The sequence below is a fragment of the Copadichromis virginalis genome, linkage group LG6, assembly GCF_057382275.1.
Source record: "Copadichromis virginalis isolate Kocher_CV1m ecotype Utaka linkage group LG6, C_Virginalis_male_GT1.1, whole genome shotgun sequence".
NCBI lineage: Eukaryota > Metazoa > Chordata > Actinopteri > Cichliformes > Cichlidae > Copadichromis > Copadichromis virginalis.
Window position 1 is genome coordinate 30,107,507 of NC_140623.1, and position 24,619 is coordinate 30,132,125.

General features: G+C 38.8%; 2 protein-coding genes across 3 annotated transcripts; both read left to right on the forward strand.

Annotated features, from left to right (window-relative positions):
- Nucleotides 1-3,812: 3,812 nt before the first annotated feature.
- Nucleotides 3,813-7,460, forward strand: LOC146708076 (C-type lectin domain family 4 member M-like). The gene is made up of 6 exons (XM_085460917.1): nucleotides 3,813-3,975; nucleotides 4,228-4,317; nucleotides 4,742-4,804; nucleotides 4,930-5,072; nucleotides 5,173-5,273; nucleotides 6,637-7,460. Exons 1-6 carry the CDS (start codon nucleotides 3,939-3,941, stop codon nucleotides 6,782-6,784), a joined length of 582 nt encoding a protein of 193 aa, XP_085317043.1. The 5' UTR covers nucleotides 3,813-3,938; the 3' UTR covers nucleotides 6,785-7,460.
- Nucleotides 7,461-9,426: 1,966 nt separating this feature from the next.
- On the forward strand, nucleotides 9,427-23,233 carry LOC146708077 (centrosomal protein of 95 kDa-like). 2 transcript variants are annotated; one of them, XM_085459800.1, is made up of 21 exons: nucleotides 9,427-9,621; nucleotides 10,355-10,483; nucleotides 11,194-11,301; nucleotides 11,519-11,629; nucleotides 12,072-12,192; nucleotides 12,846-12,964; nucleotides 13,187-13,392; nucleotides 14,171-14,231; nucleotides 14,349-14,416; nucleotides 14,588-14,805; nucleotides 14,948-15,077; nucleotides 15,190-15,307; nucleotides 16,499-16,704; nucleotides 16,952-17,047; nucleotides 17,877-18,027; nucleotides 20,009-20,178; nucleotides 20,275-20,349; nucleotides 20,632-20,784; nucleotides 21,367-21,513; nucleotides 21,601-21,672; nucleotides 22,351-23,233. In XM_085459800.1, the coding sequence occupies exons 1-21, from the start codon at nucleotides 9,597-9,599 to the stop codon at nucleotides 22,525-22,527; spliced, it is 2,661 nt and encodes an 886-aa protein (XP_085315926.1). In that variant the 5' UTR covers nucleotides 9,427-9,596; the 3' UTR covers nucleotides 22,528-23,233. The 2 variants fall into 2 exon arrangements, with proteins under 2 accessions (XP_085315926.1, XP_085315927.1); XM_085459801.1 differs by having other exon boundaries at nucleotides 14,951-15,077.
- The last annotated feature ends 1,386 nt before the right edge of the window (nucleotides 23,234-24,619 follow it).

Here is a 24,619-nt window from a genome sequence, read left to right on the forward strand (position 1 = left end):
AAGAGTTAGCAGCACTGTGAAATTTCTTTTACAAAGAAGGACAAATCAGATACTTTGCTGTGTATTAATAAATTACTGCAACAGTGAAAACTGCTCAAGTGTGTAAAAAGAAAACTTCTGACTATGTAAAAGTAACAGTCAGCAAATATCCGACTGAACTTTATTTCTCTGTAAGACAGTATTAGCGTACTACTACCTACTAAATAATAACAATTGTAACTATATTTTGTTGCCAAGACAACAATGTGGCAGGCAGAGTACTTTGATGTGTTACTCATTAAGTAAACTTCTTGCTGTGGTTAGCACTGTAACCTCAGATAAATTTGGCAAAGCCGTTCTGAATCAGCCATTTTACTAATAAACTGTATATCACATGAAAAGGACTGGATTTCAGTTTTCTTATAAAGAACTTTATATTGTATAGCACAAAATTGTCATTCCATTTGATCAGATTTATTGGCAATTTGTTTATAAAAATTAAATATGCCGAAAAATTTTTTAGAGGTGGCTATGTTGTTTAAACATTTTCCTTTTGTTTTAATAATCCTGGATCATTGTGGAACTCAGCAACCTTCGTATGGAAGTGTGATTGGATGCTTGTATGTGTATGTCATATCTTATATATGAATATGAACTCTATGCAGGTCTGTACACCTTATAGACTATAGACTATAGTCTCCACTCACAGGCTGAGGACCGGCTCCCCATAGGACAGTGTGCTGAGCCCCCTCCTGTATTGCCTCTACACCTACGACTGCAGTTTGGCCCACAACAACAACAACCTCATCATCAAGTTTGCTGATGACACCTCGGTAGTCGAACTCATGTCAAGGGGAGAGAAAAAGGGAGACAGAGAGGAAGTCTTAAAGTTGGCAGCATGGTGTTCAGAGAACAACCTGGCACTGAACACCAAGAAAACCAAAGAGAACATTGTCAACTTCAAGAGGCACAGCACTGACATAGCCCCCTATTCATCAACGGTGACTGTGTGGAGAGGGTCCACACCTTCCGGTTTCTCCATGTCCTTATCTCCACTGACATCTCCTGGACAGACAGCATAACAGCGGTGGTCAAGGCCCAGCAGCAGCTGCACTTCTGCTGATCTTCTACTGCTCATCCATTGAGAGCCTGCTGACATACTGCATCACAGTATGGTACGGCAGCTGCACTAAGCTGAATAGAGTGAGGTTTCAGAGAGTACTCAAGGCAGCACAGAAGATCATCGGCTGCCCTCTCCCCTCCCTGATGGACATTTATTGTTCCCGGTGCCTCCGCAGAGCAGCAAATGTTGTCAAAGACAGTTCCCACCCTGGTTTTGACCTGTTCAACCTGCTTCCCTCAGGGAAGAGCTACAGGTGCATCAGCACAAAGACGGACAGATGCAAAAATAGTTTCTTCCCAAACGCCATAACCACCCTGAACTCACACATGCACTGACAACACAGTTTCACCCCCCAATCCAAGGACTTTCCTCAATACACAGAATACACATCTACCATCACCACTGTGCAATACTTAATTTACATGCAATGTCCCACACTGTAAATGTATAAGGTTATGTCTTTATTTATTTTTCCCCCCAATTTGTATAATTGTACATTTTATTTATTTATTTTTGAATACTGTTCATATGTAAATAGTCACCCACCTTTTCCCACATGTCTGCATTGAGTATGAGATGCCCTGTATCTTATTGTACATGTGTATAGTGGCAATAAAAGGCATTCTATTCTAAAGCTGGGTCATGTAAAGGACATGGATGCAGAGCTCAGCAGAAAATCTGCAACAGAATTGCTGAAAAAGAAAAATTATGGTGTTGCAACACCCCACTCAAGGTCTAGACCTCAACCGGAAAAAAATGCTGTGGTAGAAACTTTACAGAGCTGTGCTGAAATTAATGCCCACAAACCTTAAGGAACTGAAGCCACAGTGCAGAGGTGTGGACTCGAGTCACATGACTTGGACTCGAGTCAGACTCGAGTCATTAATTTTATGACTTTAGACTTGACTTGAAATAATGTTCTAAGACTTGTGACTTGACTTGGACTTTTACACCAATGACTTGGGACTTGAATTGGACTTGAACCGGTTTACTTGAAAAGACTTGATATTTTACCCCAAATATAAAATTTAACATGCATATTATATAGAGATTGAAAATGTGACGTCATTCACGGGTAGAACCGCAAAGGATTCTGGGAACTCGTGGCAAGCGGTACTAGCGCACACAGACTTTCAATTGAAATCAGTTATACAGCGATAAAAAGAAACACAAAAATGTCAAGAAGCTGTTGTATTATTAACTGCAATAGCCGGTCGCATGACAGCCACGGGAAGCCGACGGGTAAAGAGATCGGTTGTTATCAGATTACGTCGTTGAAGAGAAATTGTTCGAGCCATGTTTCCGAAGTAACAAAGAGGCGACGGATGGCCTGGATTGCAGCCATTCAAAGACCAAATATAACGTCCCAGAACACTCCAGCTCACAGGTTAGTCTGCTCCAAGCATTTACACGAAGGTCAGTGTTTTTTAGTAGTTAATACGTCATTTTTCATAAAATAATTGGTGATATAGGTTACAAGCAAGTCTGGCGCTGAACAGAAATTGTCGCGCTATGCTCCTTTATTTATTGTGCATAAATAGTGAATTGTCCTGACACAATATTGCGTTTCGCTTCTGTTATTATGGTACATTGACAAAAACATATACTTTTATTCACAGGATAAAACAGGTTTTTTGTATCACTAATTGCCCAGTACGATTACAGCATACAGTATTATTGTCACTGCTACATTTCTGTGATGCTACCAGAAATTATTTCCACTACTAATTAATTACCGTTGAGCTCAAAGGTCCTATTAATAAACGGTTAACGAATGTGTATTTATGACGACGATTTGTGAGACTGGTAAACTTATGATATGTACGATGGTCTTTCGTTCTACACGGTGCATTTCAAGGTCCTGCACCCATCCGTCGGTAAACTGTACCCGGGCTTGTTGCAGTGACCTGAAGTTACTAAACTTCATGAGTGTATGCACTCACTCCAAGAACCGTATGATTATAAATATGCATATAAATATGCTAAGATGAGATAGCTGACTTCATCTAACTAGCAAATGTTTTCCAGGCTACGTTGGTGATGCAGTTTTTTTTAAATGTGTATGATATTTTTGTCATGCGATTTTAAAGCCGGTCCTACAACCGCATCCAAGAATAACATGCAGCTTATCTCAGAACTGTCGGTGAAAATTATTCTTGGAGCTAGGTTTAATTGAGCTGCATTTTAAAGAGGTGCAATTTCACAATTTGTGTATATTTTCTAAGTTCACTATTTTGTCATGTGTTGAGAAAAACACAGATTTAAAAATTACATGGTCTAATATTTACATTTAGCATAACTGCAACATTCTTTTTTTCGTTTTTTTGAATGACTCGAAAGGACTTGAAATTCAAAGTTTCAGACTTGTGACTTGACTCGGACTTTTACACCAGTGACTTGAGACTCGACTCTGACTTGCCTGACATTACTTGAGACTTGACTTGAGACTTGAGGATAAAGACTTGAGACTTACTTGAGACTTGCAAAACAATGACTTGGTCCCACCTCTGCCACAGTGTAAAGAAAAGTGGGCCAAAGATCCTCCACAATGATGTGAAAGACTGATAAAGTCCTACAGAGATGTACTACTTTATGTTATTGCGAAAAGCAGATCTAATAGTTACTGAATCAGAGGGTTCATTGGTTTCTGTGGTGGTAAGTAAGCAGGGGCAAATATGTAGCAAAAGGGTCAGTATTTTGAGGAACAGGAGGTTGTTTTTTCAGTGTTAAAAAAGGGAAACAGGAAAAAGAGAAATCAGTTTGTGGATGAGTTCAAAATATCATTATATGAGTACATTCCTTAATTTTATCCTGATAAAATAAAGAACAGCCTGAGATGGACTATGAAAATGTACCTGATACATCAGCAAGAAGTAAGTATCTTAAAGATTGTTTATTTGTTTCATTTCAGCTCGGTGTAAGTACGCGCTCCACCATCGTCCACCATCGTGGGCAGTGTCAGAAACAGGTGAAGGGTTTTGTTCAAAAACAAACAGATCCAACCAACTGTGTGGAGTTTCTTTTCATCTGCTGGCAGTAATATGAAAATACTTTTTAGACATTTGAGTCTTTTTGCTGTTTAATAAAGATGATTTTGTGTTTGTCTATTTGATTTCTGCACACAGAAAGAAAACTCTGCAGACTAGTTGTTCTGAGCTTTGGACTTCTGTTTATTCTTCAAGTTATTCTCAGCATTTCCCTGCGACTGGCTCTTCGTGAGTTCACTTACATTTTATCTGTAATGTAAAATTCATCATTTGAATAGTGTACGAACAGAAGTTAGAAATAATTACCATTACCATCGGAAAAACTGCAACTAACTCCACTTAATTCAAGTTTATTTTTACAGCACTCTATTATAACATCACAGTCTAATTACTTTGTCAGCAGTTTACTTAATGAGGCCAAAACCTCATATTATTATATAAGACTGGAATAATTTATAAAATAATTACAAAACACTTACAGCTGTCTGTCCACTCCTTTAATAAAGAAACGTGGCCCTCTAACACATACTATCACATCACTGTATAATTTCTTCACTACAAACTGTCTTGGCCTCCATCCATCTGTGGAATAACTGAATAAACTAAATATATCTAAATGCATCCTTTAACATAATGTTTTATTTCACATCAGACCAGGCCACTAAAAATGAGACTAAAGAAGAAGAGTCACTGAGGAGGAAGCTGAATATTTTCGGCAAGTATGATGCTGGAAATTAAGAGTCAAATCTTAAATATTAGCCCATTTTACTAATAGTATTATCATTAGTGAAGTAGATGAAACCGTTTTCTTTTATCTTTTTATGTTTACATTTTGAACAGATCTCAATACAGAACAAGGATGGGTATACTTCAGGGGTGATTTTTATTACATTTCTCATATTAAAAAGTCCTGGAGTGACAGCAGAGAGGACTGTTTGCAAAGAGGTGCAGACCTGGTGATTATCAGCAGCACAGAGGAACAGGTACAGACTGTAATTCTGAAATCTGCAAGAGTTGAAACAAAGTTTTAAGAACTGCAAGATTGCTAAGATTTATTTTCTTGATTCTTTTACTGGGAACAAGAACTTCATAAGGCTGTTCAGGCGTAACACGTGGATCGGACTGAGTGACACAGAGGAAGAGGGGACGTGGAAGTGGGTGGACGGGAGTTTGCTGAACAGCAGGTCCATACAATAAAACTCCACAAAGCAGTAGTAATCACTCATAATAAAATCCTCCATCCATCAGCAGCAGCACTTTATTCATCCTCACTGTGTGTTGTGTAAATATACTTGAAGTAAATGTATTATAGTTCAAAATTGGTATGATATCAAAATATTCTTCTATTAGAATAGAACAGAACAGAATATATTTTAGTTTCACATGTAAATATAACTAAAATAACAACTATAAAAAAAACACATAAAAACTTTGTAGACATAAAAAACGAAGACATAAAGTTGTCATGAATATTTCAATATCCACACAATGTTTATGCTCAAAAAGAAGTAGGAAGAAGTTTGCATTTATTTGTTCCCACCTCCTTATTTAAAATTCCATAATTTGCAAATCAGAATTCACAGTTTGGCTTATTATCCCACAATATACACGTTTAACTGCATAGAAGTCTACACTCATATAAAATACTCACATAAAAGAATTAAAGTTCAAAAACCAAAACATTTTTACATTTGCCAAACACCCCGTCATTAACACGCCACTAAAGCTGTGTGCTTTGTCCACATAATCTCTTTTATATTTGTTTTTAAACTGAGTTATGTTTGGGCATTGCTTCATATAGAATTACATCGATGTGACAGTTATCTTAATGAAAACTTTAAGTTTGGGTTACTCTCGCCTTGATCTATATAAGATGTCACACTAAAATGTTTTAGATCATCAAACAAATTTAAATTTTAGACAATGATAACACAAGTAAACACAATACAGTTTCTAAATGAGGGTGTTTATTAAGGGGGGAAGAATGCCAAACCTACACGGCCCTGTGTGAAAAAGTAATTTCATCCCTGTTTGTGGATAATGGCTCTCACTGTGGTTTGCAAGAGTCTCAAAGCCTTTGTAAACCTTTCCAGACAGATAGCTGTCAGTGACTTTGTTTCTCAGGTGTAACATGTAGGTTGGACAAAAATGCAAAACAGGAAACCAGGCAGGGGGTAAACACTTTTTTACACCTCTGTAAGCTATAGGATAAGTACTCACTATTCAGTGGGTGGATATCTGTGACTAAATATCTCTTAATGTGCAGTGGTATCTCATTTTGTGTAACTTGGGTTTTGTAATACGCACACACTTTGTTTTTATCACTATCTGCTTATTACTTTATTCAATTTTATTCAATTTTATTTATATACCACCAAATCACAACAGCAGGTGCATCAATGTGCTTTAGGATTAGGATTAGGGTTAGGATACCGTGTGTGTAGGACTTAAAGTCAGAGCTAATTTGAAGACTTTCTCCTTTGTTTATAAGTTGCTGAAATGCAAATCTTCATTTCAGCAACTTGGCTGAAAGGCAACTTTCTTTAGTTTCAGATACTGGCGAACCGGGGAGCCCAACAGCCTTGGAGACGAAGACTGTGGCGTGATGGCAGCCAATGACGAAGAAAACTGCTGGAATGACGCAAACTGCAGAGATGAAAACTTTTGGATCTGTGAAAAAAAGGTGGAACAGTGATCAGTAGCAGGAAAATTGTTCCATCACATACAGATGTTAACATGTTTGTCTCGACTGCTGGCTTGCTAGGTTGTGGAAAATCCTTTGAATTGATAATTTGTGAGTCTTTTATATCTGCTTTTAAATTTCTTAGGGAGACCTCTAAAGGGAAGTCTGCAGAGCATGTAGATGAAACCCTATTTATAAATTGCTGTTAAACATTAAGTTCCTGTTATTATTGTATACTTACTAACACATACATAGAGTTCCACTAGCTGATGCAATTTTTAAAATAATTCAAATGTTGAGAGAATACCAATATAATAGATGAGATTTTCTTTTATATTACATTTAAAGTTCCGAAGTTCTCACTTTGTTGTTTGAATAAACTCAGTTTTCTGGTTTTAACATTTTGTTTAATCAGGGTATGCTGTTGTAGGCTATTAAAGAACACTTCTTTGTTTCTGTTCCATAACAGAAGCTATAAATGCTACTAAGCCATCTTTCACATAACAACGCTAAGCCCTGACATCATATTACTGTAAATACAACAAGACAAAAGTCTCTGTACAAAAACAAACATCCTTGATTTGTGAGCATTAAGATATTGAAACATATTTTTCTCTCTATCTGCATGTAGCTTAACTTAATTTGAGTGTGTGAAGGAAAACTGTGCATTAAAGTGAACTTCCTTATATTAATGTTTCTCATTTCTGATGCAAAAGAAAAAGCCAAGAATAACAACATATACAAGAGCATTGGTGACTTTTACAAAGTATGCGCGTCAGCAGCCACTTTGTAACTTTGTATCTATCCTACTTGAGCAGTCAAGGCTTTTTGTTCACACACACACACATTCATACAGCTCTTTTTCTGTCGAACCAGTTTCTATTTAACACACATGAAAGCATGTTCCATATCTTGCTCAAGGACACTTTGACATGCAAACTGGAGTAGTTAATCAGAGCAGTTAATCCTGGAATATCTAGGATGGACAAAATTTCACAAACTGACTTGTTGTAATGGTGGCCATCTGGTTACAGCCAGATGGATAAAATCATGCTAAAAAGCCTCTATTGATCATATTAACTATGTATCACTCACACCGGAAAAAGAGAAGTATTGCAACATATTTTTGCATGTGAGATGTACACTTTCAAAACAGGACAGATGTACAGATGATACTCATCCTGTTCCTGTTCAGATGCTGCAATGATAAAAACCTGATGAAGCACGCATTAAGGAGCGATATCTATGACAGCTCTGTAGCGTTCTTATTTAGATATCATGCGCAAGTTCCTAAATGATCTTTAGTCAACACATCTGCTGTTTATTCTTAAGATTTAAAAAAAGAAAAGAAAAAACTTCACACCCAGTACACCTCTCACATCCGAATGAAATGTAACTGACATGAAATTAGAAGTGAGAACTTCTTTCTTTTTATCTTCTTCAGTGTCCCATCCCACAAGGCTCAGTTCAACTGTGCGGTATTTACCTTTTGGTGGTTCAGTCTTTAGTTATTTAAAGCAGAATGTAAAGTGTTATGTTAAGGCACTAACATGACACCATTATTTCATCTTACAAAGTTGTGCCAAAGCTCAGTGTTGGGCTTTAATTCAATGCTTTTGTTTAGTTAATCCTTCACCTTTATTTCTTTCTTAATAATGTTTTCTTATGTTGTTCATTTTAAATTCTTCTTTCTTGTGCTCCCTGTATGGGTCACAACAGAGGATCAGCTATCTATCCCCAGTATCCTCTTCGGTCACACCACCTCTCTACATGTCCTCCTTCACTATATTGATGAATCTTCTCTTCCTCTTTTCTTCTGCCTGGTAGCTCCATATTCAATATCCTTTGTCCTGTTTACTCTCTCTTCACCTCCAAAACAATCTTTAAATAGCCCAGTCCTATCTACACCACAGCAGGACAGCTTGAATTCACCTCCAATGCCCCTGCCTTTCCTTCCCTTCAACCTGGTTTCCTAAACACAACAGTATAACTACTTCCATCATATCTCCATCATACCTGTTTCTTTATCAGCCATAGTCCCTACATTTAAAGCCTTCGTGCTGTCTAAGCAGCTCTAACCTGTTTATCTGTGTCAATATCTGCATCCTGTGGTGTATAACACTAGACAGGGACAACAGATTTTTAAGGTTATGTGAGCAGCAGCATTGCAGTTCAGTGTTCACTCTGTTACTTGAGTTTCTCCTGGGCAGGTTGTGTAGAGAGCTTCATCCTCCCTCTGACGTAAGGAACAGCCAATGCTGTGGGGAGTGTGTTTCTTCTGCAACAATGTTTTGGTGGGTGGTACGTGTCAAAGTAATATCCACATGAATGCAGGAGTGCGATTGTGACTACTTTGTGATTGGGTGAATGATACTTGCGTTAGTGCTTACTATTACTATTACTATTTACTTTTTTAGTGGTCTTCCACTTTTCCTCCTTTCTGCTTGCTATATGTTCAGCATCTTTTGTCCAAGATATCCACTACAGAAGGACGAGAACGATATCAGAAGGACACCTCAGTCCTTCTGATGTACTTACTTGTAATCCTACCCCTCGTGGTACTGTTGTTGTCATTGTCTATGGAGGTTGGAGTATTGGTACCAGTAGGGGGCGGTACGTACCAATCGAAAGGCACTTCCGGAAACAAAGAACGAGCTAATGTCCAATCAGAAGACTTTTCACTTTCAAACGATGGTTCCTTCTCCCAGTTACCGAAAACCACAACAAAACGGATTGTAGCGCTCGGTCCAGGCGTTTACAGGACTCTCTTTTACAGCTAGTAGATTTTTGTCAGCCCCATCTGCCTGCTGCAGACAGCTGTTTCATGGGAACCCAGGAGGGAGAGAGAGGTAAGGCAGAAGACCCTCCAACTCCGAGGAAAGCTAATGACACGTAACGCTGACTTAGAGCTAACGTTAGCACACGGTTAAAGTTGCGACTCCTCACTTGTCAGTAAGCCTGGCTGATATAAGCGATTTATCCATATATTATAGAGAGAACCAGAGATGAAAACGTGGGCTCTGCTTATGTTGTTTTCTTAAAATGTTCACGTTCGTGTTAGCAAACATTAGCAGTCTTAGCTAGCTACTTTTGAGTTGTCTTAGCCGGTGAAGTTGCGTAAAAAACATAAAATATAACGAAACAGATGGCAGACAAATTTAGATAGTTTTTTGATTTCAGGACAAAACACGACTACTGATGTTATTTATTTAAAACTTAATTTGTTCCCATCAAATCAACAGTTTTAGCCGGCGGCTAGCGTAGATAGTAGGTAAAGACTACCCCCGCCCCGCTCTCAGACTTAAGTTTGCCGGGGGCGGTCGTGATTGAGGCAAACTTAAAAGGCGTTGTGATAGAAGAACCACTTAATGTCATTGAAATGAGTTATACAAAAGTTAATTAAACTCTTCATGCTCGATAACCTCGATGTATTTTTTTTAATTAAAGCGAGTTTTCCACTCGAAGTGATGACAAGGGCTCTGCTTTTGTAATTTCTTTTATACTCCATGATTACGTCAGAGAAATAAGTTCTCGAGTTGCTGTTATATGAATGAACGTGACTTCTCTTTTTTTTGTCTACAGATTGGGTTGATGTGGCAAATGATCTTCTCAGCAAATGTCACGTAAACCTGAGGCTGAAGAAACTTACGGACTGTAATGCAGATGTTTTCATTGCCCTGTATGAGAACATCCTGGGGGAGAAAGTTCCAGGTAAGAAGAAGTTACAGATCTGGCAGATGTCCGCTTTTACATTTTTTTTAAGCAAAAGTGTAAAAATGTCTCTGTTCATACCTTTGTAACTCAGTATCTTGAGATTTTGACATGTCTAATGTCTATAGATGGCGGAGCATGGGGGGCATTACTGTTGCAGGTAATCATGTAATCAAGTAAGGGGGCTACAGTCTTAAGAGAAATTCCAGTTCCAGAGTTAACAGTACTATGGCATTAATCAAATTTACAATCTTTTAAACAATACTGACATTACAATCGTTTAACAAAAGTACTCACAGTATTTGAGAAAAACCTGGATAAATAAAAATTTAAAAACAAACCAATTCAAACAAATAAAAAAACTGGACTGCACTTGCTACAGGGAGTTAACTGAACTTTCATGGAAGGACAAAAGTAAAAGACAAGATGTGCTAAAAGGGAAATGAGTGAATTATTGCAAAACATATAATCCAGAACAATAATTGTTTAACTTTCATTATATGTGGAAGCAAAAGTTGTAATTCAAATTAAAATAAAATTATTGCACAGTCCAACTATGACTTTAGTTGGGAGATTAGTTTTGTAAGATTGCTTTCTAAGACCCTGTTTTCTTTATTGTTAAGTTGAAGGGGGAAGTTCAGCATGTATGCATTAATTAATTCATTGAGCATTTGGTTAATCAGATGCTTGTTTGTTTTTTATATGTTTAGATTATATTGCAGTGCCATGTAGTCAAGAGGAAGATGTCCACAATGTCCAATGTGTGATTGATTCTCTGTCCTTGGATTACCTTCAAATCAGCCTCTCACATATTACAGGTAAGAGAAAAAAAATAATTTGTAAAAACAAGGAGTTAATAATATAGGTTTAAAATTTTGAATGTGCATGTCAGAGAAGCGCAAATATGAATCACTGTTTCACATCTGTGCAACATTAACTTAAATGAAGTTGAGATCATCATGAAAGTCATTCAATTTGTACTGCATGGCAGATGTTGCAGAAACAAGACTTTAATGAGTATGAGTTTGTTTTCAGGAGAAAATGTTGTCAGAGGGGATAAAGAGTCGGTTAAGAACCTCTTGGAAATCTTTGATGGCCTCTTGGAATATCTGAACGAGGAGATAAATGACGGGTCGCCGAACAGTGGTAGGAAAATGAAATTGTTGCTTTTCCCTCATCTTTTCCTCATTTGCTTTTACTTTGAAAGGCAATTAAAACTATATGATTTCAAATGTCTATAGTGGCACAGCTTAGTGTTTCTAAAGGACTTTTGTAGTGTTTTTATACATTATAAAATGCTTTTTGTTAGGAGGCATAAAAGCTGCACTCCTGCCTCTCTTTGTTTGAGTAGAGTAGTTAAGTAGTAAAATTACAATCTGTTTTTTTTTTAGTGTTTGTCAGACATTTATAACTGTGACTCTTTGAGGTTAGCACTTTGACATTTGGTGAGGGGGGGTTTCTGACTCTGTATGAGTTTGTTTCTCTTTAAATTTCCATGAAACATGTTGTTATCACTACTTTTGCTCTCTTTTAAATTAGTGCCTTTTCTGTTTCTACCTCTGTCATTTGCAAAATTCATGTTTTTCAGAGGAGCAGAATGGCAGTCTCAGTGAGGATGCACACGGTGACATCAATGATCCGCCTGGATGTGATGCTACAGAGCAGAAGGAGACAAAGCTGGAGGTGGCGTCCTTGTCATCGAGTGCAGAGTAAGCACAGACATGTTTTATAGACTTTACACAAGTCTCAGTACAATGTAGAAGAATATTACTGTTTGTTTTCTTCCCATGAACCAAAACACCACTGACAGACAGGTCTGATATTGATGACTCAGACCGCCATCATTCAGCTTTAGAGCACATCCTGCTCTACACCCTGTTGACACAGCAGCCTTTTAACAGCAGTGTAAATAATAAAATGTTAATGGCTGTCATAATAGATGAAAGACATCAAAACATGTTTGAGTTTTTTTATGGTGCTGCTTGGACCACTGCTTTATTAATTCTCTTCAGAACTCTTAATATTCATGTTTTTTTTAAGAATAATAAGAAATGAACAAAAGTACTGATACAGCACGTGTCTGAGTCATTCTACACACCCGTTATAATTACTGGTAATCTTTTCTAAGCCTTGTATCTTAAAAATATAATTAACTGGCATTTTAATGTCTAAGTTTAATTTTTTTCTAGACTTCTTGTGCTGCAGTTGAATTTAGTAGAAATTTGTCCTTATGGGTTGCCCACTCTAATCATCTGAGAAAGAGAGATACGCACGTGCTGTGAAGATTACAGAGGTGGCTTGTTAAAGTTGAAAAACTTGTCGGTAATTAATCTGATACAGTCTGAATGCTCTCATTATTCAGGTCTGCCGTCCAGTCCAGTAAACAGTCCATCCACTCCTGGAATGGTGAGGAGGTGGGGTCAGCCAGCGAGCTCATCGGGCTGGGCGTGTCTGCGCGCACATTCATAGATAAAAAAGAAGGTAAGGCTTGCTTTGCCTCAATGACAGTGATTGTTTTGGGGATAATACTTTATTTCTTTGTACATATAACAAAAAATTATAATTTTCCACAGTTTCTTCAAAAAATTTTGTGTTTGATATTTTGGAAATGTATAAGAAGACATAGACAGTTTGATGCTTTATTAAAAGTCCAGGTGAGCTACCTTTTAATCCAAGGACTGGCTGTCCCTCCCCCAACCTCAGATGCAGCAACCACCTCTGGTCCTGTGGACAATGATGAAGCTCCACAGACTGAACCGATATACTCAGCCATTGCACTGCAGCCACCAAACCAGTCCAACACTCCCCACACTCCCATTGTAGGCCCTCACTTACCCGATCAACTCCCCACAGCTGCTGGTGTCAAAGAACAGCACACAGAGGAGGAAGTCAGCCTCATCACTACAGAGGTATCCTTTAAATACAGTATGATAAGGTTGAAGTGTTTTATGTGTTCTGTCTGCTGTGAACTGCAGTTTAAAACGACATGCAAAGTTTTACAACTGGTGTGTTGTGTTAATATTCTATACTTTTCCTATCATACACACACTTCCCACTTTGGTGACTCCAATTCAAATAAAGGAAGGATGAGCTTATGCTGACTTGGCTTCTCTGACAACATAAGTTACTCCAGTAATGCACTTCATTTTGACGTTCACATTTTCTGAATGTCTTCAACATTCACTTGCTGAACCTTTATATATATTTGTGTTTTGAGTATCTGTTGTCTGCAAGCAGAACTTGGTTATAAGATAATATCTGCTAAAAGATTAGCATTTTTCCAGCATGTTTCAAGTCGGTTTACATCTGTTCATCACTTAATGAGGAAGTCTCTGGAATCAGGAAGTGCCATGTTTATGCTGTTGTGATCTGTAAAACTATCTATGCTAACAGGTCTGACGTGAGTCTGACCTTCTACAGCACAAAGTACACAGAAACAAGCACCAAGTTAATTTTCCCTTATCTTTCTTCTGAGTAGTTTTTTTTGTACTTTGATTATCAGCCCTTATATTAGATTCTAAAAAACCTTCTTAGGTTTCTGATTATTTTGTTGAGTTGAGTTTTGAGTGCTGCAGATTATGTTTAGTGCTAAATCTAAGTCTTTGTAATGAATGTGAATGACTTCTGCTCAGTTTTGCCTAAAACTCTTTATGCTTTCTCCTTATTTTTTCACTCCTCTTTTCACAGACTTCAAAACTAGTGGCTGAAACTAATGGACTACAGTCTCCTACCCACTGCCAGTCCCCTGGTGAGTCAAAGCACACCACAGTCGATAAGGACACAATTTCAAGTGAATTGTGATGAAAGTGATGAAAACATGATTGGAGATTAAGTGAAGCATCACATAGTTTTGTTTAATTTTCAGCTGTAAGTGAGAAATCTTCAACCAGCCAGCAGAGAGTTGAGACAGAAGTGGAGGGAGAGACGCTGGAGGTGAGAGTGCAAGCAGTAAGACTTCACTTGTACCAATTTTACAGTTTTAATATACCATCTAATGGTAAATTGTAAACTTGTGTGCTAGATGTGGTGGTTAATTAGCATGTACAGTAATACTCAGATACACAGTTTAAGTCAAATTGACGCTTTTCTTCTTTCTATTCTTAGCCGACTAACGGAGGTCCCAGGAGGGTTTTATTCCGAACACAACCAGATGTGCTTTTCCTCACCCTGCAAGATGGGACGACACCTGCCACCCCTTCTCCACCAGACACTGAAGAGGAAGATGAGGAGAATTTGAGTTGCACACGAAGATTAAAGGACAGAAGGATACACTGTAGAGAAAGAACTGCTCTCAAGGAAGACTTTGTAACTCACCCTGAGAGGTAAACCGAATAGAAGAAAGCTATGGGGAAAAAACAGAATCTATCACAGATTCAGATTGTTATGTGGAGGCAGTGTGGTGAATGTTATGCTTTTGATTTCCTAACTATCTTCTTTATGCTATATATTATTGCCCTGGCCAAGCAGTAGCAGGACAGCACAAGAGGATTTTGAAGAGCCTCTGTCTTATAATCGAAAAAGGAACAAGCAGGCAGAACAAGAGTTGCATGAGATATCTGAAAACCTCTCCCATCGACTAGAAGAACTCGATCAGGTATGTTTGCATTTAGTTGACTGAAGTGATCAGCGAGTTCACAATTCAGTTGTGTCACTGTTCTCGAGTGAGTACTGGTTACGATATTTTAAGTCTTGTGTAATTAATGTAGATGCTTAAACGAGTTCTGGGGGAAACTGGAGAGTCCACCGAGGTCAGAGAGGAGGACAAGCAGTCGCACCACAGCGACAGCATCATGGAGCGTCGCAGGACTTCAAGACAGGACACAGGTGTGCACACATTTTTGAGCACAAACTTTGTTGTTGTTCTTTTCAATTTTGACAGTAAACTACTAACAAATGCCACAACTTTTATTATTAATTTTTACCACATCACATTGCCTGGTTGGTGAAAAAAAGATTTCCAGTTGATTTTAAAAATCTTGTTGTAGGTCTTTATATTGTTCTTAGAAAATACTATCTTAACTAGGGATGGGTACCGGTGTCACATAAACGGTAGTAACCAGACCGAAAAGCAGCGCACATTTCGGTGCTTTATTTCGGTGCTTTTTTTTCCTGAGCTGTGATACACTTTTAGCCAATCGTTTTACGTTTCCGAGGATAGTAGGCGGGGCCAGGTACGTACATTCTGTTAGCGCAGAGCTACAGATTAAAAATGTCCAAGGCGAAGCGGTTAAAAGTCTGGCTGTACTTCACAGCAAAATATGCAAACTCAGCAGCAACAAGTGCTTTAAGCTGATACTGTGATACTGTCAAAGGAGTTAACACCTCGAATCTCATGAAACACCTGGCGATGCATAGCGTTTTTTTAAAAGCCGAGAAATGCGCCGTATTTGATGGCAGCAGCAGCCGTTCTACTCTGCGTGAGTAGCTTAATGTTGTTCTTGTGTGATTTACGTTGAGTAGGCTAACGACGTTATTACATTAATGCATGTAAGGTGAACTAGCAAACACTGTCGTAGTTACATGCGGCTGTCTTCTTGTTTGATGGCAGATACTCCCTTCACCCTGGCCAAAAAGGCTAAAATGACCAAAGAAGAAGTGGAAAACAGTTAAACATGAGAGGTTTAGGACAAAGTTTGTGTTTTTTCCATTGATTAAGCACTGCTTCCAGCCAAGAGTGATGCCATATCTTTTTACAAAAAAAAACAGCTGAACATGAGAGGTTTTTGGACAAAGTTTGTGTTTTTTCCATTGTTTAAGCACTGCTTCCAGCCAAGAGTGATGCCATATCTTTTTACAAAAAAAAACAGCTGAACATGAGAGGTTTTTGGACAAAGTTTGTGTTCTCCATTCTTTAAGCACCGGTTTGAGCACCGTTTAAGCACCGGCACCGTTTCAAAAGTACCGGTTTGGCACCAGTATCGGATAAAACCTAAACGATACCCATCCCTAATCTTAACCATTCTGGATCTCATGCAAATTAATGAAATTGGTGAAATACACATTTAACTGTTTCAGGAGCACCTGATTTTGAGTCTACCCACCGAGCACGCTCCTTATCCCCTTCCCCTCCACGAGTCCGTCGTTCCCTGCAGGGACAGCTGGAGGATGTGATGGCAGAGGCTCTTAGCTTGGATGATGGGAGACAGTCCAAACTCACAGCGTCTGATCGATCAAGGCGAGGAGAGCTACACCACAGACCATCTCACAGAAAACATGACAAGGTACAGTACTAGTGCACTAAATATTACAAGATAATCAATTAGATGCTAAACTGACTTTTAAGAGTAGTTAAAGGACAATAATGATCAAATTTAGTCATGAACGTTTTTGCAACTGAAAAAAAATGTCATATTTGGCAAATATACTGTGCAAATTTAAAGATGCCATACGCAAATGTGAGCAATATGGTGAAGTTGCTTGATTACTTTCATATGCTTTGAAAATAAAATGATTATTACTCTTTTTCAGTATCTGGAGAACGAAGCGTACGAGGAAGAGCTAAAAAGATATGAAGAAAAAGAACGTAAAGAGTTAGATAAGGCTCGCATCAAAGCTCAGGAAGCTGTAAGTTATAAATCTACGGTTTTCTGTTAAAGATTATTTAATTATTAAAAAAGTAAAACCTACCCTGGGTCCAAAAAAAAAAGAAGAAAAAAAAGATGGTATATTCTAAAAAATAGGTAGACCTTTGAGATAACATAAGTAGAAAAAAAAATCTCTAATGTCTGCGGAGGGAAAGCATATTGGTTCACAGAGAATACAAAGTTGAATCTATTTAAACAAAAATCAGTGAACTATGGTACAGTAAATGTTTTGGGATGCATTCAAAGAAAATTTCCAAATAAGTAAATGAAAAAAAATTACTAGAAAAATAAAAACTCCCCTTAATTTTAGGCGTATTTTACTTAAGACTTTTATAAACATAAACAACAAGATTTCCCTTTTAAAGCAGCGGTCCCCAATCCCCGGGCCTCGGACCGGTACCGGTCCGTGAGTCGTTTGGTACCGGGCCGCGAGAGTTGAGGCTCGTGTGTGAAATGTATGGTTTTCAGGGTTTTTATCGGTTTTCAGCGTTATTTTGTTATCGTTTTTATCGTTAACTCAGTTTTCCTGGGTCTTTTCACGTGTGTTATGAATAAATCTTCTTTTTTTTCGGTACCGGTACTAGTTTTATTTTGTTGTATTTATCCGCGACACCTTAAAGGCCGGTCCGTGAAAATATTGTTGGGCATAAACCGGTCCATGGCGCAAAAAAGGTTGGAGACCGCTCTTTTAAAGCAATATGTCAAAATGTTAAAGAAGCAGTTATATTAATCTCTGTGAATCCTTCTGTTTAGTTGTGAGCGTAGAGTCGTTTGTTCTAGTTTACTAAACTAGGACTGTGTGTGTGCAGGAGCGAGAATACAGAGAGGCCATACTAAAGGATGTTTCGCCAGACCCCAGACCCTCACCAGCTAAAGTGAAAGCTCAGCATAAATCACAGCGTACTGCACAAACCACTCCAGGGCAGAGACGACTGGAGGCTCCCAGGAAAGCTCCATCAAGTAAGTTGTGGGTGAGGCTGAGGGTTTGGAAACTGTTCTGTTTGGCTGTGATCACTCAGCTTTAGCATTAACCAGTGTTTGGGTTTTATGAATGTTTGTATTCCGGGCTGGCTGGCCCTCTGATAATCACAGAAATAGCACTTCTGGTAGATTCAGAGGTAAGGACACCAAGTGTGTTTGCTGCTGCAGCACTTTCTGTTGGACATTAGGCAAGTCTTCATCAGCTGAATGGACTCCTCATCTACTGTGTAATGTGGAGCTTTTCTGAAATGCATCAGAAAAAAGAGCTGAGAAACAAAAGGACTGATCATCTACAGATGGTGAAATACAGGAGACGGTGGAGTGGAGGATGGAGTTCAGAGTACTTGAGTGTAGTTGAATGATGTAAAGCAAAGCTTAGAAAGAGTTGCTGAATGTGATCACTGCTTACTTAATTCTCTGGCAGATTTACTTGAAGGTCTTTAAACTAATGTCAGGATGCTAATGTCTTTATAATGGCTTTATAACTTCATAGCCTTTAAATGGTTGAAGATATGGAACGTTTGGCAAATTGATTTTAGATTGAGAAGAAACAGATATTTTTTAAAAATGGCGAAGGAAAAAGTGTTTTGGTGATGGGTCTAAATTCAGAAGATTTGGGCATGCTGAAGCAATGATTCTCTTTTGGTGAGTGTTCTCGTTTGTGTGTTTGTTGTTTCCGTTTGTCAGTGGGTTGCTTCTTGATGCTAAGAATGAAGATGAAGAGACTAGCCTGAAACATTTGTGGACATTTACCAATAAATTGACACAGATATTACAACGCCTCTGTATCTTCCACACTGCAAATATCACATGTTATGCATGACTATTACACAGGTTTGGCTGTGTAAATCATTCATAGTGATGCACAGAGAATCCAAATTAGATGGAAGTAGATTATTCACCAACGCCCGTGTGCATCTGAACTGACCTGACGGTTGGTCCCTTACTTCCTTGTCGCCATGGCAACAGTACCAACCAAAAACACATACTTTAAGACAGACCGGGTCATAATGTATTATTGTTACACTCAAACATTGCAACTATTCTTTCTGTATTTGCTTTTGTTGTGTGGAAGTGAACCTCTGTTATTGTCTGTCTTTCTTTAACACTCCCCCCGACTTTGCTAGAAAAAGTAATGAGGTCAAGGAAAACAATGCTTTAGGAAATATCCTATATCCTGTGATCCTCGGATAATGACTGCACACTCATACCAGATTTCAATTCGCTGATAAATAACATTTACATAATTTGCACCACTTCTAAACAGAGAGTTAGTTTAATTTTGTGTGAGAGTTGTTCTGCAGTCTTGTATTCTTAGTTTAACCTTTAAAACTGTGGTTTTGAGTTTTTGTTTAATCTAGTTTCCTTACTGGGTTTCTTGGGGATGGTTCAACTAGTATCTCTTTTTGAGCCACAGGTTTCTATCTGAGATTCAAAAAGAGAGAATCATCAGCTGCATTTCCTGTAATTTGTGGTAGTTTTTCCAGACATAAATGTTGAGTATCTTGTGACTTTGTGATGGCTGAAGTTTCCACCCCTTGGGCGTGTAGGCAGATGATGTTGACATGTAAACCTGATGATGTCCCTCTGAAGAGCTACTCACTGTGTCTAACTTTAGAATCTGAAGAAAAGATGAAAAGTGTCTGGATATAGGACAAGTAATGACATTCTTGTAAAGCCCCACATAAAAAGGCACACACACCAGGTTTGATGTTGGCTTCCCTGTTGAGCTGATGTTTGAGTTGTAAACAGAAAAAGACTTAATCCAATTAGACACGTTTCTGGTTAATCTGCTTTGGAATGGGTATAACTTTAATTCTTATTGTAGTAAATGCCATCCGTGGAGTCTAATAAAAGAGACGGATATGTTGAATGGAGGATTGCACTGAAGTACGTTAGTTGTTAGTTTGTCACAAACAATAAATAAATGTTCTTCTCTGTGCTTCATGTGTCTCTACAGTGAGAATAATGGAGAATGAGCTTCTCCCGGTGCTCCGGAATGAGTTGCCTCACCTTCACATCTCACCTCACGCCCTGGGTCGAATGTGGGAGCAGCAAATGCAGCAGGTGGACAGACTCCACGTAATGTCGTCCAATCACAGTCGGCATCGCAGCAAACTCTCCAGAGAGGTAGGACAGTGGTCATTACATGTCTGGTGCATTTTTGACCTGTACTAGATCATCTGATGAATGGCCTCATTAATAAATATGTAATTAAACTTCCAGTTGGAGGAAGCTCAGAGGAAACACGATCTGCTGGCTGAGCTCGTTCATAAAGGACAGGACCACAGCAGGCGCCTGGTGAGCTTTAACATATCAGTTACACTACAGTCCACTGCTGTCCCCTTTTCAAAACTAAACCTGATCCTACACATTTCGACCAAACATCGTCTGGTGCAGGTGCCAAAAACCTGGCAACACTGAGTAAAAATCATTTCTCAAACCTTTCAACATAAAAGACACCAAAGTCAAGCTGGCTCTGCAATGGCGTCCTGTTGCTGTGCAAAAAAAAAAAGTGCAGGACACATGCTCTACCTGCCTGTGCTGGACAGCATTTCTCTAACTGACCTTTCGATCATTTAGAGAGACTTCAAAGAGCGAATCCAGCAGCAGAAGTCGACGCAGAACAGGCTGAGGGACCAGAGACAGCAGATAGCTCGAGCCAAGAAGTACCACAACGACTATCATGTTCAGCACCGAGCCCGCCTCATGAGGGCTCGCACCAAGGAGGAGAGGGTGGGTACTGAAGGGACAGTTTAGGACTAAAGACAAGTAATTATTTACTCATAATCATGATGTTCCTCTTTGTTTTAAAAATGTGCATGCTGGTGCCTGATGTGATATTAACAAACTCACCGTGTGACAGCATAAAGACATTTTATTGCTGTAAAGGTAGAAATGTATCCACTGATCTCAGTTAACAAGCTGAAACAGTAAATGCTGGATTTATTTGACGGCTTCTACTTTCTACAGTGGACTTAATATCGTACCTACCATTGTACCCTCATCCATGTCCCCTGAGTCCAGACTGTTTCTGACTCTAAGCAATAAAGTTTGAAACGTGCCCTGAAAAATTCTTAACATCAAATACTGGTGTGGGTGTTTGAAAGGAGCAGTACAGGAAATTTGAGCCACCAGCTTATTTTCCCATTTTCAGCAGCTCCCTGTAAATAGATAAATATGAAAATGAAAAAAGGTTTACAACAGATATTTATAGTTACTGGACTGCTGTAGATTATTTATTATTTATCAAGTAGACTTCAGTAAAGTTTGGGCTAATTTGAGTGATGACTAAAGTGTGTCTGTGTGTGTTTGCAGATGTTTCGGCAGCTATTCGACGAGGGTTTGGAGATACAGAAGAATCGGTTGAGAGAGCAGAGAGCTTATGCCAGAGAGCAGCGACTGGAACAGCAGAGACGACACGAGGATCAGATCAAGTCCATGGAGAACTATTATAAAGATCAGGTAAGATGCAGCTTTCTGCCATTTCAAAATAAAGGCGATGACACACCCGTTCCAGGTGAAGTCGGTGACGTGCTGTCTCTCTTTCAGTTTTCACTGCTAGCTGAAAAACTTGCACAAGAGCGGCAGGACATCCAGGTTCGGAAAAAAGCTCAAGAAAAGGTAATTTATATACTTGTTACTGCTGCTTATTGTTAATTTAAATATTTGTTAGAAAGTAGGAAAATTAAATGTTCAAATTGCACCTGATCCCGTCAAAACGCATTAAAGAAATCAATGTAATTTGCTATACGGTCCAGCAGAGGGCACCCTTTAAACTCACCTGCATGCTCTGCAGGTAGAGAATGCAGTACCGCAGCAATTGTCCAGAAATCCAAACAAATAGTTGTCAAAACCAGGCAGCAGCATCAACTGTACTTTTTTTTTTTTTTGCACACCCAGTTTCTCACAACCATAAAAAGCATTTGTATAAAAGGAAATGCAGCGATTTGAAATTATTTTTGGTAGAAGTTTTTCAGGATGAAGCCAGAACTGGGTCCCAGCTGTAGGACATCCAAGAGGGAATTGTATAAACTGTATAGAGTTTTTATGTGATTTCATGTGAATCCACAGATTTTCCTGTGCATGGTATGCAGCATATCAAAACTAAATATATTACACTGAATTTTCTCAGTCCACTCTTAGAGATCCTCATAAACCACAGTTCTTTGCTGTTGCACTGTAGTCATGGAAACCGCAGGACAAACAACATACACAGTTTATATGCCAGAAAACACAAATGATCAATCATTTAAATAATTTAAAGATTTACAGTTTGTTTTCTTTCTTTTTTCCCCGCAGGCACTGCTGAAGATGAAGCGAGAGCTGCGTTCCAGGATGGAGCGTGAAATCGGCGAATTGCAAAGAATCATAATCCAGAACAACGAGGACGACTACTTCCAGGAGCTGGAGATCCAGAGGCTGCGTAATCGGGTTCGGATGGCCTCCTTCCAGTACAACACTAGCTATCTGCACTGACCAAGGAAGACTCTGGTCTGACTGGTTTGAATCAAAGGACTTTCTGCCATTCACAGCCAACAGTACGAGAACTCGATGAACAGTACGATCTACTAAGGCGTCCTCCTTCAGAGCTTTGCACAGGAAAAGGATTTTCTCTTTGTAAGAACTTGTTCATGTGCTGATTATTGATTACTGATGAACTGAACACACTCTGACTAAATGTAGCTATTGGCTAGTTTGGCTAGCTCTTCCGCTCTCACCTCAGCTGCTGATCTTAAAAAGACACCTTGGACTCTTTCTGGGTGGGTTTTTGGTACTTGATAACTAAGAATGTTTTAACTCCTTCACTGTGCAGTCTTTGTGTTGTTAATGTAGCAAAAAACCTAGCAATGTTCTTCCTCTTGCCAAATAAGGACCACAGATGCAAAGTTAAGTATGAACGTCACAGACTGACGACTCTTAACATTTTTCCTTTTATGTGCAACATCTTCCTTAATATTTTAACCATGCCAGTGGATTATTTATTTTTTAACTTTAATGTTTGGATTTTAATTAACCTGGTTTGCTTTCTCATCACCGGGGGTAGCGATAATCAGTCTTTAATGATCCTTTAATTTCCTCAGCTCAATTGTGATTGTTTTTTTTTTTTTTAACCTCAGCTGAACTTGAAAGCTTTGGACTGATGCACAAAGGTTTCCTCCATTAAAAACACCGTCTACTGACACTGTATCGTTTCTATGAGCACACACACAACGACTGTCAGCACCTATTAAATGTGTGAGTGTGACTTGAATGATACATAGATGCCTAATACAGTCAACTGAATGATCATAAACATACTGTGAAGGATGAAAGTTGCTGTTTTAAACCTGAGGTAAGATTTATTTATTTATTTTTTTGGTTAAAGTGAAGAGGAGACTGTGGCTCAGGACGTAGACTAGGTCATATATTAATTTGAAAGTCAGCAGTTCAAGTCATCCAGGGGCAACCTCTAGACTTCAATCCCCATGTTAAGATGGACGGCATTAGAGCATTAACCTCTTGAAAGCCTACCAGGAGTAACCCTTGATGATCTTTTCTAAAATGAATGGTTTGTCGTGTTTCAGGCCTGTTACATGACTGGATGTGCATCAGAAGTTAGTAGGGGTGGTCTCTGCCTATGTAGCTATTCTTGGAAAACTACGACCACGAAAATAGTTTCCAAACTCTGACTTTATTGATACGTGCTGAGGTTAATTGTTTGATCTCTGGGTAGTTTCCCCCTTCATAACAACTCTGAGTGAGGTGGTGTGTTTTTAAATAACTCATCCACCCGTGTAATTCGGTTAGGGGTGTTGGCACATTAACTGTCAGGTGTACTAGGCTCCATCAACGTTTGTGAGATTGATCAGCAAAAGCATTTAAAATCTCTGAGTGCTCTGTGGGAGTGGGCAAGTGCCATTAAACTACCAGTCCATTTACCATGGCATGCAGAGGAAAACTGGGAAATCTAGAGGCCTTTGGATATATTATCTCCTTCCTGTCTGCCCTTAGTTTGCATAATGATTTCCAGTCATTATGCAAACTAGTCTGGGTTAACTTGAAAAGGTTTTTTTTTTTTAAAAAAAAAAAAGGCATTGCCACTGATGGGTAACCAGGCAGCAGTCAAACTAAAATCACCTTTGACAGGGAAACTTGCTACTAATGCACACTGCTTGTAGCCATTGCCAGATTTTGGATTTGTGGATACTTATAAAGCAGTGGGGTACACGCCCCCCCCATTAAATTCACAGTTAATCGTACATCTTTAATAGCTATAAACAGACATAGAACTTCTCATTTTGATAACACCTTCCATACAAGGTAATAATCTTAAGCCCTCAGAGTATCTGAGTGCTGGTTATCGCCTCCAGTCATCTGTTGCCAAGTAGAATAAAATGCAACAGGTTTGCAACAAGAAGCTGGAAACATTTGGGCCTCTGCTCAGGCCTATTCCTAGATTATATGTATTATATGTACTGTAAGCATGCATTGCAGTTATCCTTCTATGTTCTAGTTTCCCTCAGCATGTATCACCTGGACAGTCACGCCAGTGAAGCTTAAAACCCTTAATGAACCGAACATCAACTCA

Bases quoted from the DNA above. Each gene is read 5' to 3' on its own strand.
- LOC146708076 (XM_085460917.1), top strand. From the start codon at position 3,939: ATGGACTATGAAAATGTACCTGATACATCAGCAAGAA. The intron at 3,976-4,227 runs GTAAGTATCTTA...TTCTGCACACAG, and splicing joins ACCTGATACATCAGCAAGAA to AAAGAAAACTCTGCAGACTA. The intron at 5,073-5,172 runs GTACAGACTGTA...ACTGGGAACAAG, and splicing joins TCAGCAGCACAGAGGAACAG to AACTTCATAAGGCTGTTCAG.
- LOC146708077 (XM_085459800.1), top strand. From the start codon at position 9,597: ATGGGAACCCAGGAGGGAGAGAGAG. The intron at 10,484-11,193 runs GTAAGAAGAAGT...TTATATGTTTAG, and splicing joins CCTGGGGGAGAAAGTTCCAG to ATTATATTGCAGTGCCATGT. The intron at 20,350-20,631 runs GTGAGCTTTAAC...TCGATCATTTAG, and splicing joins AGGACCACAGCAGGCGCCTG to AGAGACTTCAAAGAGCGAAT.